The sequence below is a fragment of the Carettochelys insculpta genome, chromosome 2 (genome assembly GCF_033958435.1).
Source record: "Carettochelys insculpta isolate YL-2023 chromosome 2, ASM3395843v1, whole genome shotgun sequence".
NCBI classification, from domain to species: domain Eukaryota; kingdom Metazoa; phylum Chordata; order Testudines; family Carettochelyidae; genus Carettochelys; species Carettochelys insculpta.
In genome coordinates this window covers 172,940,043-172,958,261 of record NC_134138.1, presented here as the reverse complement: position 1 = coordinate 172,958,261, position 18,219 = coordinate 172,940,043, and the positions used below count along the sequence as shown (strand labels likewise).

At 45.9% G+C, this 18,219-nt stretch overlaps 1 protein-coding gene across 1 annotated transcript in view; it reads left to right on the top strand.

Annotated features, from left to right (window-relative positions):
- SPMIP7 (sperm microtubule inner protein 7) overlaps nucleotides 1-16,012 on the top strand; it is a 53,659-nt gene extending 37,647 nt beyond the window's left edge. The window contains exons 8-9 of the mRNA XM_074986015.1: nucleotides 11,361-11,468; nucleotides 15,843-16,012. Coding sequence (XP_074842116.1) covers nucleotides 11,361-11,468; nucleotides 15,843-15,966 — 232 coding nt within the window. The 3' untranslated portion in view covers nucleotides 15,967-16,012. The remainder of the gene's footprint in view (nucleotides 1-11,360; nucleotides 11,469-15,842) is intronic.
- Nucleotides 16,013-18,219: the final 2,207 nt, after the last annotated feature.

The following is an 18,219-nucleotide window of genomic DNA, read 5'->3' as shown; positions in this document are numbered from 1 at the left end:
CGTTGCACGAGGAGGAAGGGATGTGTCAGCAGAGGGGGTTTTCCCAACATTTGACCCCGTGTAGATGGGCCAAATGTTAAGAAATCCTCTTGCAACAGAACTGTTGGCAGGAGATTTGCAAATACATTGCACAATTTGTGTATCTTTTGCCGACAGATCTCTTCAATCTAGACGTAGCCAATGATCAACCGTTCTTGTTCCATTCAGTAGAGAGCAGTGCTGTATGCACTTGCTTGCTCTCTCACACACACACACAGAGGCTACGTCTACACTAGGACACTACATCAAAGTAGCCTATTTCAAAGTAGCAACATCGAAATAGGCCACTTCAACACGTATCGTCCACACATCCTCCGGGGCTGCTGCTGTCGACGTTCAACGTCAAAGTAGTGATGGGGAACATTGAAAAGAACCGTCCCGGAAGGAAATGCGGAGCCTCCACACACACAAGCACTCCCCGTCAAAATAAGGGGCCAGGAACGCCCACAGATGCGGTCGCAGGCTGGATTAGCCCTTCCGGGGCAACAGCACACCACTCCTTTAAAAGGCCCCTCCCAGACACACCTGGCCTGCACAGCACGAGGTCTGCAGAGCGCTAGCCACACTCTCACAGACTGACGCACAGCAGCTATGGACCCCCAGCAGCAGCAGCAATAGCAGCAGCAGCACCTGGAATCCTTCCACATAGTAACCTAGGGAGTAAGTGCCCTGCTAGGTGCTGCATGGGAGGCCGCCCATCAGCTCTTGGCAGAGGGGCCCTCCCACGGGGCAGACAGGGACGCCCCGACCACTGGGCTCCCCTGTTCCTCCCCCGCCAGGTGTTCCGCAGCCTCTGGATCTACCCCACCAGCTCCGAGTGGTGGGAGCAGCTGGTCATGGGAGAGTGGGATGACAACCAGGGGCTGCCAGTGGCTCACCTCTGCACTGAGGCACCAGGACACCTGGATGTGGCACACCCTCCCCATCGAGAAGAGGGTCGCAATAGCCGTCTGGAAGCTGGCCACTCCAGACTGCTACCACTCCGAGGGACACCAGTTCGGAGTGGGAAAGGCCACAGTCAGGGGCGTCATCATGGAGGTAAGGAGGCCTGGGCTCTCACCCACTGGAGGGCGGGGGGGGCCAGGGAGGAGGCCAGGTGTGGGGCTGGGGAGGGAGGGGTGCCGGGGAGGAAGGGGTTGGGCGGGGGTGTATCTGGGGAGGTGCCTGGGAGGGGGGCCTGGGAAGAGGGGTCTGGGGCACCCTGCACACCCTCCTAGGTGCTTTTGTTCCCTCCCCACAGGTGGTCCTTGTGCTCAATGCCATGCTGCTCCAGAGAGTCATCCAAGTCAGGAACCTGGACACAGCCATCGCTGGATTTGCTGCCATGGGGCCTCCGAACTGCTTCAGGACCCTGGACGGGACCCACATTCCCATTTGCACCCTGGACCACAGTGGGGGAAGATACATCAACTTCAGGGGCTACCACTCCGTGGTCCTGCAGGCCATGGTGGACAGCTGGGGCCACTTCCAGGATGACTACGTGGGCTGGCCCAGCTGTACACATGATGCCCGCGTCTTCCAGAACTTGGGCCTGTGCCACCAGCTGGAGGCAGGGACCTACATCCCCCAGAGAGAGAACCCTCTGGGGGACACCACTGTGCCCCTCTGCCTTGTGTCGGACACAGCCTACCCCTTCCAGCCCTGGCTCACGCGCCTATACACCGACCACCTCAGTTGCAGCCAGGAGCAGTTTAAAGCCAGACTGAACCACTCCTGCCAGGTGGTAGAGAGGACCTTCAGTCACCTGAAGGGCCGCTGGCGGTGCTTCCTTGCCCTCCTGGACATCAGCCTCCAGAACATCCCCCAGGTTGTGGGCGCATGCTGCATCCTCCACAACATTGTGGAGAGCAAGGGGGAGGCCTTTGTCCAGGAGTGGGAAGTTGACGCCAGCACGGGCTTCCCCCAGCCGTCCGCCACACCCACTAGCCAGGCCCACCATGAGGGGGTTGGGGTTCGCGAGGCCCTGTGGGCCCATTTTGATCAGGGGGACCCCTGAGCACCTCCCTGGCCTTCCCTGGAGGGGCCCCGACACACCGCCCCCAACTGCCCACACACCATCCCCCCAACAAGCACACATCTCAAGTTCTTTGGAAAATAAAACTGTGGATTATTGAAAACTGGTAACTGTGTTATGTGCACAACCAAAACTGCAACCAATATACAAAGGAGGACAACTATATACAAGGTGAACAACTATACACAAGGGGGACCACTATATACAAATGGGGAACCAGCGAATGGCTTGGCTGTCGGCCCATCAATCTGGGGTGGGTGTAGAGGGATGTAACCCCTGGTGGGTACGGGTTGTGCCCCCCCCCGACTTGTCCACAGTCCACAGTGCAGCTGGCTGGGGGCTGGGAGGACCAGCAGGTATGGTTGGGAAGCCTCCACCGGCCAGTCTTCAGCCCCAGTGGGCTCTGGTCCTGGGGAACTGGCAGATGGCATGGCAGGCAGTGCAGCTGGTGGGGTGGGAGGCAGCGTGGCGGGAGGGGCAGCGGGGGGGAGCATCTGGTGGAGCAGCAGGGAGGGTGTCAGTGGGGGCAGCAGGGGATCAACAGCCTCCCAGATCAACCCAGCTATGTCCCAGAATATGCCCATGAACGCCTGCCACACTGCCCAGCACTGAGTGGACTCCCCCCTGTGGAAGCGGAGTCTCTCCTCGGCTACCTCTGCCTGCCGCTGGAGAGCTGCCAGAAGCTGGGGTCCGCAGGGGCCATCCCCTGGGTCTGGCGGTGACGTGCCCATCCCACTGGCCTTGGGGGTGTCTCCGAGCACTGGCAGTGGCTGACCTCTGGTGGGCTCTTGGAGACCATGCAGGGTGCCTGGCTGCCTGGGGCTTCGGATGGTGCAGCTGCGGAGAGGGAGAGGAAGGCTGTTAGTACTGTGCCCTGGTCTGTGGCCCATTCCCCCCGCCCCCTTGGGTGCTGGGTCTCTGTCCCCTTCAGTGGGTGTGGTGTCCCTGTTGGGTGTCCCCACTGCATGTTCCCCCTACCCCCGGGTTTAGGGCACAGTGCTGTCCATGGGTGTGGGTGCTGATGGGGACTGATGGCCATACAGCCGTCCTGGGACCATGCTGTGGCTGGGCAGTTGCAGGTCAGGGTTGACTGGGGTGTATGGGCCTCCCGGTAATGTCTGGTGCCCCTGCCCCATGGCCCAGGGGTGTGTGTCCTGTGGGATATGTACCTGACCGTCCACTGCTGCGGTCAGGGGAGCCCCAGTGGGCGGACACCCGGCTGATGCTCTGGGAGGGGAGGTCTATGAGGAGCTCCCACTCCTCACTGCAGGACCCCTCCTCTGCCATCCTGAGGGGTGGCTCCTCGGGTGGGCCCCGGGGTATGGGGCTGGCCTCTGGCCCAGACTCCAGTTCCGAGGCCTGCTGGGGCTCGTCGGCTGTGGTGTCAAGGGTGGCTGGGGGTGGGAGGGGGTGTCCCGGGTGCCAGCATGGCCCTGAGCTCCTTGTAATAGGAGCAAGCGGCAGGGGCAGCCCCAGACCAGCTAGGCAAGTCCAGGGCCCGGGCATAACCCTGCTGCAACTCCTTCACCTTGCTCCAGATATGATCCGGAGTGCGGGCAGGGTGACCCTGGGCAGTCAGGCCTTCGGCCATTCTGACAAACAATTCCACGTTCCGCCGCTTACTCCTCATCCTCCTCACCCCAGAGCCCCAGCAGGTCTCGGAGCTCGGCCTCTGACCAGGAGGGGCCCTGACTCTTTTTGGCCCCCCATTTGGCTGCCGGGGGTGCTTGGTTCCCCTTGGGGGGGAGCCTTGGGGGCGTTCTGGGAGTTGGTTGGCTGCCATGGGTGGTGGGTGGTGGTTCAGGGCCTGTGGAGAGCATGCAGGGCTAGCACATGTGAGTGCTCCAGCCTGCATGCTCTCAGCTTCCTGCCACAGGAAATCCGGGTCCATGGTGCTTTAAAGGCTGCTGTGCGGGGTGACCATAGAGCCCCGCAGGGGCTGGACAGAGTGTCTCAACCCCTCAGCTGATTGCCGCCATGGAGGACCCCACTGTTTCAAAGTAGCGGGACGCGGCTCATCTACACGTGCCATACTTTGACGTTGAACATCGAAGTAGGGCGCTGCTCCCAGCTTCGGATGGGAACAGCAATTTCGACATCTCGCTGCTAACATCGATTTCAACATTGAAATAGCACACAGCGCATGTACACGCAACGCGTGCTATTTCAACATTGTGCCGGCTACTTTGAAGTAGCCGGCTAGCGTAGACACACCCACAATGTTTAACGAACATCTAAGACTTTCTGCTTAACATCACTTTGCAAGTTTTAACTAATTAATCTCCTTAACATTTCTGTCAAGCACAGTGTTAACTCCATTTCCTCAATTTTCATATCTGGAAAATAAAAGTAAGTGACTCATGCAAGACCACAAATGATGATAGTGTCAGAAGCAGATTTAGCTCATGGAAGACTAGTCCTGCAAGCCCATGATTATAATGGGAGATCTGTGCATGGTGTACCTTGAAGGTAAAGCCCCCAGAGTTCTAAGTCCAAACCATTCTCCTCCCATAACTTATATCCCCTTTCTTTGTAGCTGTTCCAGCTGGATTATGAGCACTTTTAATGTTAGTCCCCCCATCACACTCAGTCAGATTATGATCTCACCCCAGGGTATCTCCAGTGACTTCAGTTGTGTTGCTCCAAATATCTGCATGGGTTGAGATCATACTCTAACTCATTGTTCTTATGTGCTCCTGGACCATATTCAAGTCAAAACAGAAATTTCATGAACCATACTAGACAGAGACAGGTCCCTCCAAAGTCTTGCAAATGATATATTCATTTACTAGAACTGGTAAGAAACTTTCTGATTAACATCTTTTTCACCAGAAAATTACAATTTGTTAAAACTGAAACTGTTTAAGGAAAGGTTTAGTTTTCATGATTCTTCCAAAATACAGTTTTGTTTGATGTTTTCAAAATGAAAAGTCATTTTTTTTCTGTTCAAATTACTTTTTGTTTAAAGATTTTAGTTCATGTATACTGTATTTGACCCAGTCAAGGATTTTGTTCAGGAAATTAGTTCATGAACACTTTGTAGATTTAGAACTTTTCTCTGGATTTTGGGATGAGAAAAATCTTGAACTCTTGAAAACTCTCACAGGAGAACTGCTTCCCTACCTACTATATCGCTTACGCAAATGTAAAGTGTGTGTGAAACACTACCAAATCAAACTATGCCATTCATTTATAGTAGTTTTCACTTTGCACAGTTGTAGCTAACTAAATGCCCAGTTTTGAGTTTACATTTATGTAAATCAGAAGCAAACTAAGGTAAACAGATATATATGTCATCAGAAACAGACTTAGGTACTCTAACCTTGTGTAGGTGTTCTTTACCACATCATGTGAGTATGTTTTGAGCTTTATTCAATGCTTTCTTTTTTGTAAAACTGAAGCACGGAGTAAGAAGCTCTGGGAGGTCTGCAAGCAGTGTATAGTGATCATTTAGCAGCTGCTGTAAAATATTATGCTTTTGCACCAGTTTCTGTTGTGCAAGGAGAGTTAACAATGACAATGAACATGTTTACCACTCAAGCTAAAGCACTGAGAACTAAAACCTAAATTTTCAAAAGCAACTAGTTATTTTGAGTGCTTCAGTTTTCAGGACCAGCTTAAACCCCCTTCTAATTTTTCGAGAATGGTCACTCAGAACATTCTGATAACCAAGGCCCCTTAAAAAGTTTCAAAATGGGAACCCACAAATGGATGCACCCACTTTCTGTTTGAAATGTTAGGCCTTGCACAGCTTCAAATGCTTATACACTGAATATGGTGGATGGTTGGTTTTTTTGGGTGGGGAGTGAGGACTGCTAGTGTGATAATAAGGAAGTATATGACCAAGATGAAAGAGATGTCATGGTGACAGAAAGAAAACTTGATGACGAGAATCCTAACCACAAAGACTTCTGCATGTTGCCAGTTGTAACCTGGCACTCAGTTGTTTTTTTCAGCAGAGTTGATCTGGTTCAACATCTCAGCAGAGAAAACATGAGCGATCTAGACAGCATGATCCAAAAACAAAACCCAAAGAGGTATTTTTTTTAACCTCAGTCTCTTCTACCTTATCACATGCATAACCACAGCACATTTCTGCATCCCTTCTTCAGGCTCCCATGAGGGCAGCTGGTTAACATAACATAGGCTTTCTTAGCATCCTGATACTTTTAGCTTCTCTTTACACAGCCTCCTCCTCTTTCAGAGTAACATCCTTTAGCGTGCTACTAAAAGTATGTTAACTCTGCAAATCACTTCTAAAAGTAAGACAACAACCGAGAGCAAATCTGAATCTGGGACTGTCTCTTGCCCTCATTTCACTGTTCATGGTGTTGTTTCGTACGTTTTTCCTGTTGTTTTTCTCTTATCTTCTTTCCAAGGAAAATATGTTAGTGAAAGAAATTACATTGTGTAACTGGGTTAGGTGGTTTTGCAAGCTTTAAACATCAGAAGATCTTAAAAATCAGATGCTGCATAATGACGCTCAGCTGTCCATACTGTTATACAGTAGTTATGTGGGTTAGTTTCAGCTAGCCATATAGTATATTACAAGATACCCTAAGATATCATGCAGTGGCCCCAATTCTGTGTCACACTGGTGCAGTTCCGTGGAAGTCATTAGGGTTTCATTATACAATGGAGAATCCAATGAGCAATTCTTATCTTATTGCAGTAGAACTTCAGAGTTATGAACACCAGTTACAAACGGACCAGTTAACCACACATCTCATTGGGAACCAGCAGTACACAATCAGGCTTCAAAGATTCCTGCTTGCCTCTCAAAAAAAGCATATACAAATGTAGTACCGTGTCACATGCAAACTAGTAAAATTAAAAGGAAACTTTAACAAAATGCGATGAAGTAAGAAAACTGGTTCTGTGCTTGTTCTGTTTCAATTTAAATTGTTAAAAGCATTTTTCTTTTTCAGAGTCAAGGTTCAAAGTTGCAGTAAGTTAATGTTCAGTTGTGAATTTTTGAATGAACAACCATCATGTTTTGATCAGAGTTCTGAACATTTCAGAGTTCTGAACAACTTCTATTCCTGGTATGTTTGTAACTTTGAGGTTCTGTTGTAAGTGTCACAGCCTTGGGGTAGTAAAATCCCAAGCACAGACTGATTAAAAATAGTTCTTATGAACCAAATGATCAAAAATAGCTAAATGCACATGTTTGTACAATGGACCTCATGTATTTATGAAACCCTATATTTGCCTGCACACCCTAGATGTTTTCGCATGCAGATAGATAGGTGTACATGCAGTTGCCTGATGTGCACGCAATCAGGTCACTGTGTGTATGCAAAACTCTGTTTTTGCAGACAAATAGACAAACACACACCCCATTGTGACTATTTCAGAAAATGTGCCCCACTATTAGCTCTGATTCTTGGGCTTGCTACAGCTGCTGTGATGGCACAAAGCCACAGAAAAACTTGTTTAACCAACTATATGGAGATTCCTCTTCATTAAAGGGAATCCTCTGATGACATAGAGTTGCCATTCTGGCTGCAAGTCACTTCTGCTGGTGTAGGAGCATGGCAAAGGGGATAAGAAAAAACCTCATGGAAGGTACCTTGGAGCTATGGGCAGCTAGATATGATGAAGAGCAACCCCAGAAATACTCATGTATATTACTGTTGACCTGATCAGCCTTTCTTCAGCCACTGGATATGAGTGGGTGTGACATAAAACCTATCTTTCCCCTTTGATGTTCAATGCTGAGCAAAGTTTACCTTGATCAGAGGGTTGAATCTCTTTAGTGACAAATCAATTTTCCAACAAATCCATCATGTTTAATATCTGAATTGCATACTCTTAGCTTCACCATTTTAACATTGTCTCTACCCCAATGAGAAATTAGAGTAACACATTGCCTAGGTACACAGCCAGCAAATTGTATAATAACCCACGTTTTCCATGAGTTGATTCTTGTTCCTGCACTGAATTTAGTTTAAAGGGATTTCTGTTACTGAAAATTAATAGCTGTGTAGGCTCAATCACTCCAATATTTATTTTTTTAGGGAGCACCTAGGTGTCACGAAAAATAAACTCTTGCCTCTTAGGAGCTGATCTTTCCATTGTACTGCCTTATATAACGAAATCTTTCCTCAGTCTCTTTGCATCACACATAAAAGCTGTACTTTTCTCCTTATTAACTGTCAGCGTATTGCATTTTCTACTGACATAGATGTCATTATCATAGAATCCTCAGGCTAGAAGGGACTTCAGGAGGTCATTGAGTTGAGCCCCCTGCCTAAAGCAGGATCAACCCCAACTAAATAATCCCAGCCATGATTACATCAAGCTGGGACTTAAAAACCTCTAGGGATGGAGATTCCACCACCTCTCTAGGTAACGCAGTCCAGTGCTTCACCACCCTTCTGGTGAAATAATTTTTCCCAGTATCCAACCTACACTTCCCTTTCTGTACCTTGAAACCACTGCTCCTCGTTCTGCCATCCATCACTACTGAGAACAGCCTCTCTCCATCCTCTTTAGAGTCCCCTTCAGGAAGTTGAAGGCTGCTATCAAATCGCCCCTCGTGCTTCTCTGCTGCAAACTAAATAAGCCCAAATCCCTCAGCCTCTCCTCATAGGTCATGCGCTCCAGCCCCCTAATCATTTTCGTTACCTTCCTCTGGACCCTCTCCAATGCATCCATATCCTTTCTGTACTGAGGGGCGGGGGCAGAACTGCATTAAATACTCCACATGACCTCACCAGTGCTGAATAGAGGGGAATAATAACTTCTCTAGATCTGCTGAAAATTCTTCTCCTAATGCACCCCAATATGCCATTAACATTCTTGGCTACAAGGGCACCCTGTTGACTCATATCCAATCCTTCATCCGCTGTAATCCAGATCCTTTTCTACTACACTGCTGCTTAGCCAGTTGGTCCTCCATCTGTAACACTGCTTGAGATTCTTTCATCCCAAGTGCAGGACTCTGCACTTGTCCTTGTTGAACCTTATCAGATTACTTGTGGCCCAATCCTCCAATTTATCTAGGTCTCTCTGGACCCTATCCCTACCCTCCAGTGTATCTACCCGTCCCCTTATCTTAGTGTCAACCTCAAATTTGCTGAGGGTGCAGTCCATCCCCTCATCCAGGTCATTAATAAAGATGTTGAACAATACGGGCCCTAGAACTGATCCTTGAGTCACTCCACTTGAAACTGGCCACCAACCAGACATTAAACCTTTGATCACTACCTGTTGGACCCAACTGTCTAGCCAGCTTTTTATCCATCTTATACTCCATTTATCCAATTCATACTTCCTTAACTTATGGACAAGAATATTGTGGGAGACTGTATCAAAAGCTTTGCTAAAGTCAAGGTATATCACATCCATTGACTTTCCCATGTCCACAGAGCTAGTTACCTCATCATAGAAACTAATCAGATTAGTCAGCCGTGACTTGCCCTTGCTGAATCAGTGTTGACTGTTCCTGATCACTTTCCCCCTCTTCAAAGAGCTTCAAAATGGATTCCTTGAGGTTCCCCTCCATGATTTTCTGGGGACTGAGGTAAGGCTGACCAGTCTATGGTTCCCTGGATTGTGTTTCTTTCCTTTTTTAAAAATGGAAACAACATTTGACTTTATCCAATCATCCAGAACCTCTCCCGATCTCCACAAGTTTTCAAAGCTAATGGCTAAAGGCTCTGCAATGTCATTGGCCAATTCCCTCAGTACCCTTGGATGCATTAAATCTGGACTTATGGATTTGTATATGTCTAGCTTTTCTAAATAGCTCTTAACCTGTTCTTTCCTCACCTCCATTATGTACTAACATACTCAGGCTCCATCCTGCCAGATACTGAGTACTCTAATGTATCCAGCATTTAAGCAAGTGAGTATCTTTAAGCAGGTGATGTACTTCAAGGTAAAGATGCTTAAGATTTTGAAGGATTAGGATGGATTCCATGGATGTTATTGTAACAGTGTACATCTTTCTTTCTTTTCTTTATATGTGTAGTTAAATAAGATACTAGTACAAAATCAGATGTTACATTGGACTTTTTAATAATATACAGCTAACTATCTTAAACTGCTTGTATTAGATAAAAATGTATTGATGGTTCAATGCTGTGTATCCAATAGAACAGGAGCAAATGTAAATTATTGTTTAGGAAAATTGCCCGGAGTAATATACCAGAAATCACACTTGAAATTTGCAAAACCTTAGAATTATTGTAGGATGCTTGTTTTCAGACTATGGGGCACTACTTCTTGGGCAGCAGGAAGGACTCAAAGAAGTTATCGGGAGATCCAGGACCTGACTAGTTGCATTTTTTTGTTTGTTTCTTCAGAAACATTGGTAAAATAGGAGTATGTATCATTAGCTGAGTCTCCAGTTCCTACCAAGCTTAGATGACAAGGAGGGAGAAGGGTACAAAGAGTGAGCTCTCCCTGTGCAATGATTAGGGGTGGCTTCAGTCAAACTTATTCATCTCTTCAGAAACTCATGTGCTTGGTTCACCTTAGGAAGTAGTTTGTCCCTGCCACCACAGGCTCTTGCACATGCATGCTTGGGATTGTGCCAGGGCCTGTGAGTGATACAGGGGAATCCCAGGAGGGAGAGGGGTGAAGCTCTGTCCTTCTGGGAATCACTCACCTGGAGCATATACCTGACAAGGGATACTCATGGTCTGGGTTCTCAGATCCCAGGTATCCGTGGAAATACTGTTTTTTAGAAGGAGGGGGTCACATATGTGGCATGCATCTACAAAGCACAGGGAGCATTCAAAAAAAATGTTTGGGGACCTCTGTTGCAAGAAATTTGAACATAGGTAAAAATTTGCCTATAGAGGCTCACCGAGAAGCTGGGTTTGGTATTGGGACCTAAATCCCACCTAAAGTGTAACCTGTGTTTGAAATATTTGCCTTAGGCTTTTATGAAACACACGTTCTAGTTCTTTTCTCTCAATGAAATGTTGTTCTTCGTCATGAGCAGTGTACAGAAAATCAGATAAAACCCATCCTTTCAAAACAAGGTGAGAAACACCGGGGAACTGATTTTTGTCCTCTAATAAAAATTGAGTTCATGGGCCAGATCTCTAGCTAGTGTAAATTATTGCAGCACAATTGATTTCAAAGAAACTGTGAGAGTTTACACCAGTTGGGGATCAGGCTCAGTGCTTTCATTCAATATAAAATCACATGTTTACATGTTGCAGCGCCTATATTCCTTGGATATAGGAACACACGCTGGTGGCTTTACAATTGTCTGTGATAGATTATTTCAAGTCTGTACTCATTTAATTTAGCTCTTTCCTGCCCTTCCCCTTTCAACTTTTTCCCGTAGCACTCCAAATATCCCTGGATACACTGGCAAGGTTCATTGGACAGCAACCCACCCGGCAAATTCTAATCTTCCTTCAGCATCCCCATCGATAATTGCACAAATGCATGGGTAAGTAAGAGTAAGGCATATTACTCAATTTGTTCAGATACATAAGAGGAAAAGTCCTAATTATAGTTATTTAATTAAAGAACAATTAAATTTGAAGATGACATTTCCTTGGTTTAAAGAAAAATATTGGGAATCAAATCCAATTGTGGCTCCCAAGACAATCTAAGATTATTCTTGCTTTTCTCAGTTCATTTTAATCTTACCATAGGAATTCATTAAAATAGATATTAATTCTCGAGGTAAACAGGAGTCCTAAAGTACTGACCATTTCCATGTTATGTTGTTGGATATGTTGGTTAGATTATGACCCTTGTGATTATGTTTAGATTGAGATCTGTCCTGGAATTTTTAGGACTATATTGCATTTAATAATGCCAATAATGAGGTTGCATTTTGTTGGGGGCAGGTCTGAAGCCCTTAAGACATAGGTGCGTGCTTCACAGAAAATTGTTACCAATTGTCACTACTCTATGTTCTACTTCTATGCTAGGTTCTTCACTGCAGTAGCTGAGTTCCTTAAAAAGCAGTTTCATCACAAAGTCCCTGCTGTGATTCTGTACCCTGCTTTCTTCCCCAGAAGCAGCTGGAGAATTATTTAGTAATTATTCATTGTTATTACTCTTTACGTGGTTTTATATTGCCACTTGGAGTAGTCCACTCCCTCCTACCTAACCTTCACCCACCCCCACCCCACACAGTGATCTACAACTTCACAGTAACATTGAAGTCCCTACTAATTTCTAAGACAATCGTCTTTTGAACACTCTTATTTGAATTAATTTTAAGACTTTTGTGCACCCCCAGTACAAGCTTTTGGAAACTGACTGGCTATGAAAGAATTCCTCTGTCAGAGCATCACAGCATCTGACAAAGTCGGTCTTTGCCCATGACAGCTTATGCTCCAAAAAATCTGTTAGTTTATATGGTACCACAAGACTTCTCATTGTTTCTGTCAGAGCAGTTTATGACTTAGTGCCACCTACTGGCACACTCTCCTGATACCTCTGCCTTTGTTTTGTGTGGCTGTACTTGGAAAACAGACATTTTTTTTCTGTAACAGCGGTTTGAAGGTTGCATAGATTGAAAATACACAAAAGGTTCTTTGAGATTTTTATTGGTTAATCGAGTTGAACTCAATCTACTTGCTGTAAGACCAAGTTACATTTCAGTTACACACACAGATACTGATGTACCTCTGCAGAGATCACTGGCATCATTCAGACGTATACTAAATTCCAAGAGCAAAGAATCATGTGGAAATGCAATCTGACAAAGTTAAATATGTCTGTTATTTCCTTTGGCTTTCAGTGGGGTTATCATGTGACTTCAGTAAGCAGTGCAACTCAGCGTTTCTCTAGTTCTACAACCAGACTTATTAAAAATAGGGAAAGAACTTGTGATATTTTTCAAAAAATAATCCAGATGACAGCACGTGGATTTTTTTTGTCTGTAATGCAGGAAGGAATTCTTGTCCTGTGTTCATGGCATCACTTTACAGGGCTTTCGTAAGGGGTGTATGAGAGAGAGAGTATAATCAGGCACTGTGGACTAGATTCTGCCATCATTACTCACTTTAAGAAATGCCTTTCTCTGTGAGTAAATAATAAATATAGTTTAGTGGAGCTACTCATGAAGCGAGATACAACTCAGCATGAGTTAAGATGGTGGAATATAGCCTTATGTTTGAAATTGGTGTGTTAAAAACAAAAATCCAGATCCTATGAGTACCCAAAAATTGGTCAACATAGTATATATTGAAGAATAGCATGTATGATCTTGTCCTGCACCTTTTCAAATCAATGGCAAAAAGTCCAACTGATTTCAATAGTGCAGGACGAGGCCATTGATGAGCTGTGGTGGAGAGGTGAGTTCCTGAGTCTGATCACTTTAACCAAGAAGTGGAGTGGATTTTTAAGGGACCTCTATCTAGTCTCCTCTTATGGGGAGGTTATCGAGCCTTATTGCTTTTATGGATGATGACTCATTCAGTTTCTACATTTGATCATTCTGGACTCCTCTTATTGTAATATGATTGATATGTAGGGCTTTAGGTGATGGATATCTTTGTAGATACATCATTTGATGTGGTAACACATTGTTCAGTGTTCTGTAACTTCTACTTAGAGACAAATAAGAGAAACATAAGAGATTACTGTAGTCATTTGCTAATGTAGTGTAATGAATGTTCGTACAAAAGTATTAGCTGTGGGTAGACCAGGTAACTTCAACACTTTAGGCTCCTGGTAAATGTGATGAAACCAATAGGGTCGCACAAGCTATAAAACAGCACACACTTGACCTTTTGTTTTTCAGCATGAATATCATTGTTTTATGAGGAAAGTATTTATTATTATTATTATTATTATTATTATTATTATTTTATTATTATAATGAACATTCATTACACTATGTTAGCAAATGACTACAGTAGTCTCTTATCAAATTAATCCACATCAAATTATTATTATTATCACTATTATTATTAATAATAATAATAATAATAATAATGTGGTTTTCAGATACTGAGGTGTAGAGCAGTAGATAGTTTCAAAGTCTTTTATTGCAACTAAAACATGGGGGCTGCATTAGAAATATTTTGTTGAGACATGATCTGCAAGGGAATGTTACAGAGAATGTAGAACTGATTTGTTTGCAACCTTTTATATTTTGGTCCCCTTTTGAAATATCTGTCCATAGCTATTCATCAAAGAAAAATCCACATGGGCTACACAGTGTGTTGCAAATATGATGATCTTATTATTACAGTGTACCCTCAGAGTTATGACTATCTGAAGAATGGAGGCTGTTTGTGATTCTGAAATGTTCATGATTCCAAACAAAATATTGTGTTTTTCTTTCACAAGTTTACCCCTGAACATCCATACAGCTTATGCAAAAGAAAAATGCTGGTTTTAGCCATCTAAATCAAAATGGAACAAGCACAGAATATTTCCTTATGTTTTCAAATCTCCTTTCTTAACTTTCCTTTTTTTCTTTAGTAGTTTACTTTTAGTCTCTGTGTGTGTGTGTGTGTGTGTGTGTGTCCCTTTACTCCTCAAAATTTTGTAGTGAAGTACCCACAGCTGACCCACGGCTACACACAATCCAGCACTTTGAAGTTTCCCACTTCGAAGTTGCTGCGGGGGTGACTTTGACTAATGAAGTGCTGCATATGCACCACAGCACTTCATTAGTAATTTCCTGACACCCTAATGACCATGCCCCCTTCGAAAGTCGGGGCTAGTCTAGACACAGCCTTCCAGTTGCAAATGAGGTGTGTGGTTGACTGGTCTGTTCATAACTCTAGTGTTCATAAATCTGAGGTTCCACTGAGTATGACTTCTTATCCTTTCAGCAGAGGTCTACCACTGATTTTGTTTAAATAATTATTGTACTTGGAGTTGAGTGTGGATTGCTTTTAGAGAGAAGGACACATGCCCTTCAGCAAGCTGTTTGTAAGATTTTGAGCAAGTGGCACTTTGTAAAAGAAGGAAAGAGAGTTTTAAAGAGAAGAGACTTGATTTGTTTTGGGAAGTGTGCAAAAGAGATGAAGTAGGGTTAAAAGACACTGGAACCTCCTCTGCTCCGATTTACACCCAAGCAATCCGCCCATTAAAACCTCTGGGGTTTTACAAGGGTAAATAAAGGCAGAATTAAATGCACTCATGTATGTGTGTGGTATCCCATAGAGATATAAGAATAAAGTAATTCTTCTAAGGAAAGTAGAGAGAGCAGAAACAAATCTGGGTGAAAGCAAATGCATTGGCACTCACAGAACTTAACAGCCAGTAAAACCTGAGTCCTCAGCCACTGTTCCCACCACAAGATATAATGAACCAAATTCCATCCTACAGCCAATCCGAGCTTGATGCAGCAAGAGCTGAGAAAGACAGGAAGTTACAGCCCCTTGAAGCTGAAGTCTTTTCTGCAACAGTCCTGGCCCTGATAAAAATTACAATAGAAATTCTTCTACGTTGCAACACTGATACAGGGTCCTCTGATGGCCTGTATGGGGCTGGGGACAGCTAGTATAGGACCTGTCTATGCCAGGTTTATGGTAGCAGAAAGTTCTATGCCAGAAGAGTCCCTGCTGGCTGCTTGCACTCAGAATGTGGCTCGATGTCTTCACCATAGCAACTCAGAATGTAATGGAACACTTTATCTGAGCTGGGCGGGGAAGATGTCACCAAGGACTATTTGGTGAATTTCTTGCCACCATTGTTGAACCAGCTGAGTCTAGTGGTGTGGGACTGTTGAGAATTATATACGTTTTCTCCAGAGTCAGCAATCACAATGGTTGGCAAAGAGTGTGTCTCTGAGAAATATGAAAAAGTTTGTTTTCAAAAGATAATTTCTTCTTTTTTGTGATTGCAGATACATTGCAAAGTGTGGACCCTCCTCTCGATTTAATCACCAGGGTCCTTTGTCTCAAATACTCACTCCAGTTTATCCTCAGAATTCTTTCAACAAGGTGGAAAGAGAAACGATTAAGGTTTAACAAGAACAAGTCCCGCTACCAGTGTGACTGAGTCTCAGTGGCTAATGGTGGGAAGGAAAGAAATATGTGAAATATATACACCTTAAAAATGGGACTGCAGTAAAAGAATGCAGAAGTGGGTGTCTCTGTTGATGTGCTCGTCTTTATTACATGGTTTTATGATGTGCACTATGTATGACTTGCTATTGTATCATTTGAAAATCAGAAGGATTCTTCACTGTTTGAAATATAGTTATTGCATTGAGTTGCCGTATAAATATAGCAAGTGATGTGATAGAACAACTACCCTTAAATACTGTATTTCATATGCAGTGTAGTTTGTGAATACAACATTTTTAAATGTATTAAAAGTAGTCATCCTTTGCACCTCTCATCAGTAGCTCTTCACGTGAGTTATAAAATGGATAACATACCTAGGGTAACATCCTAGGCCGGGGTGCATGATAACCAGGCTTCAGGCTGGCCGCAGGTTGCCAGGGGTAGCCCCTGGAAGGCTGCCAGGTGCTTTATTTACCTAAGCTTTGGTAGGTGCAGCCGTTCACGTGTCCTGCTGGCCAGGGTTCATCACTCCAGCCCATGAGACCTGAGGAACGCTCACAGCCGTGCCACTTCCTGCAGCTCCTATTGGCCAGGCACAGCAATCCATGGCCAATGGGAGCTGTGAACAGCTGTATATGAGGATGTGCAGGTAAATAAAGTGTCTGGCAGCCTGCCAGGGAATAACTTTGGTGAACTGCCTCCAGGCTGCTTATTGCCGCCCCTGTTCTAGGCTATGCCTCTTGGAGATGCAGCACAGAACAGCTTTGAGGGAAGGAAGAAGAAAGGTCCCTTTATGATATCTTTACACCCGTGGGATTCCAGAATGAGCCATGAACCAGCATGACCGTCTTCATGATTTAGGAATCCTGGATGGGCCCGTGCACGTGGCATATCTCCAGTGAGAGTATTCTCCCACAGACAGCGAAGGATGTTGCTGTGATTCTTTATGCTGCAGAGTGATGCACAGAATCCAGGCCTGGTTGAGGGTGGGAGAGAAACCCACCCAGACGAACTGAAAGATAAAGAAGTTAAGGCCAATGGCAAAGAGCAAGGCAATGGCAAAGTTAAGAAAAAGAACCCAGATCTCCAATACTGACTCCCAGCCCACATCCTCACCCCTGGATCATGCGACAGGTTTCACCTTCCTTGTCTGCCATGGTCAGGACCTGACAGGTCCCAAACAAGAGAATTTGCTGGAGGAAGGGAGATCCAGGGCTTCTGTCCCTGGACAGCCCTGTGCTCCCAGGGTTGCTGCTGCCCCAGCCGTCAGCCTACTTCCCCTGGGACTCCAGTCCCAGCTCATGCTCCTTGGGGTTGTCATGGGTCTCCAGCCCCTACTCCTTGGCTGCTGGAGGGCAGCCAGGGGACTCCAGCTCTGGCTCCTGACCCCACAGTACAGGTGGGTACTGGGGGGGGGAGGACCTCTGTGCCTCCCTGGCTGCTGCAGAGCAGGTGGGGAGCTCCTGCTCTCACCCATGCAACTGTGGACAGGGGGTAGCTCCGACACCTGAGCTCACTCCTGCACCAGCCCCTTGCGCTGCCGTGGGGCAGGAGGGGCTCCACTCCTGCCCTGCTTCAGTGAGGCATGCAAGGCTCCTGTTCTAGACGCAGCCCTAGCACAAGCCCTAGTCTTGTGCTGGAACATCGGAGGTTCTGCAGTATGTTTTGGGTGCCCAGAGCAGCCAACACAGAGGTAAATCACTGTGGAGCAGATGGTAGGACTGGTGCAGACCCAGATGGTGGCTCCTACCCTGCTCCAGGCTCAGTTCCGCATACCAGCTGCACTGGAGGAAGATGGGATTTCCTCTTCCTCGTCACAGGATCCAGGGCTGGGTCTGATTCACTCTCCAATTTCTCCCCAGGCTGCAAGAAGCTCTGAAAACTTGCCCTTCCCTGCTTCCTGCACCCATCCATCCTCAGTAGTGTGGTTGCGGGATATCACAGCTCCCATATCCACCTGAACCCCTTGCATCCAGACCTCTTCATACGCAGAACATCTCACTGCACCTCATGTTCCCCACTCCTGCACGCAGAACCTCTCTTGCACCTGAAGCGCCCTGATAACTCACCTGCAACTACCTCCCATCCCATTGGGCCACACTACTGAGCATCTAGACACCCCTCCACCGCCACTGAAGCTTCCACATCCAGACACTCCTGCTGAGCTCTCTGCCTCCCCGCCTCCGCCCCCCACTCCCAGACTCCCCATCCCTG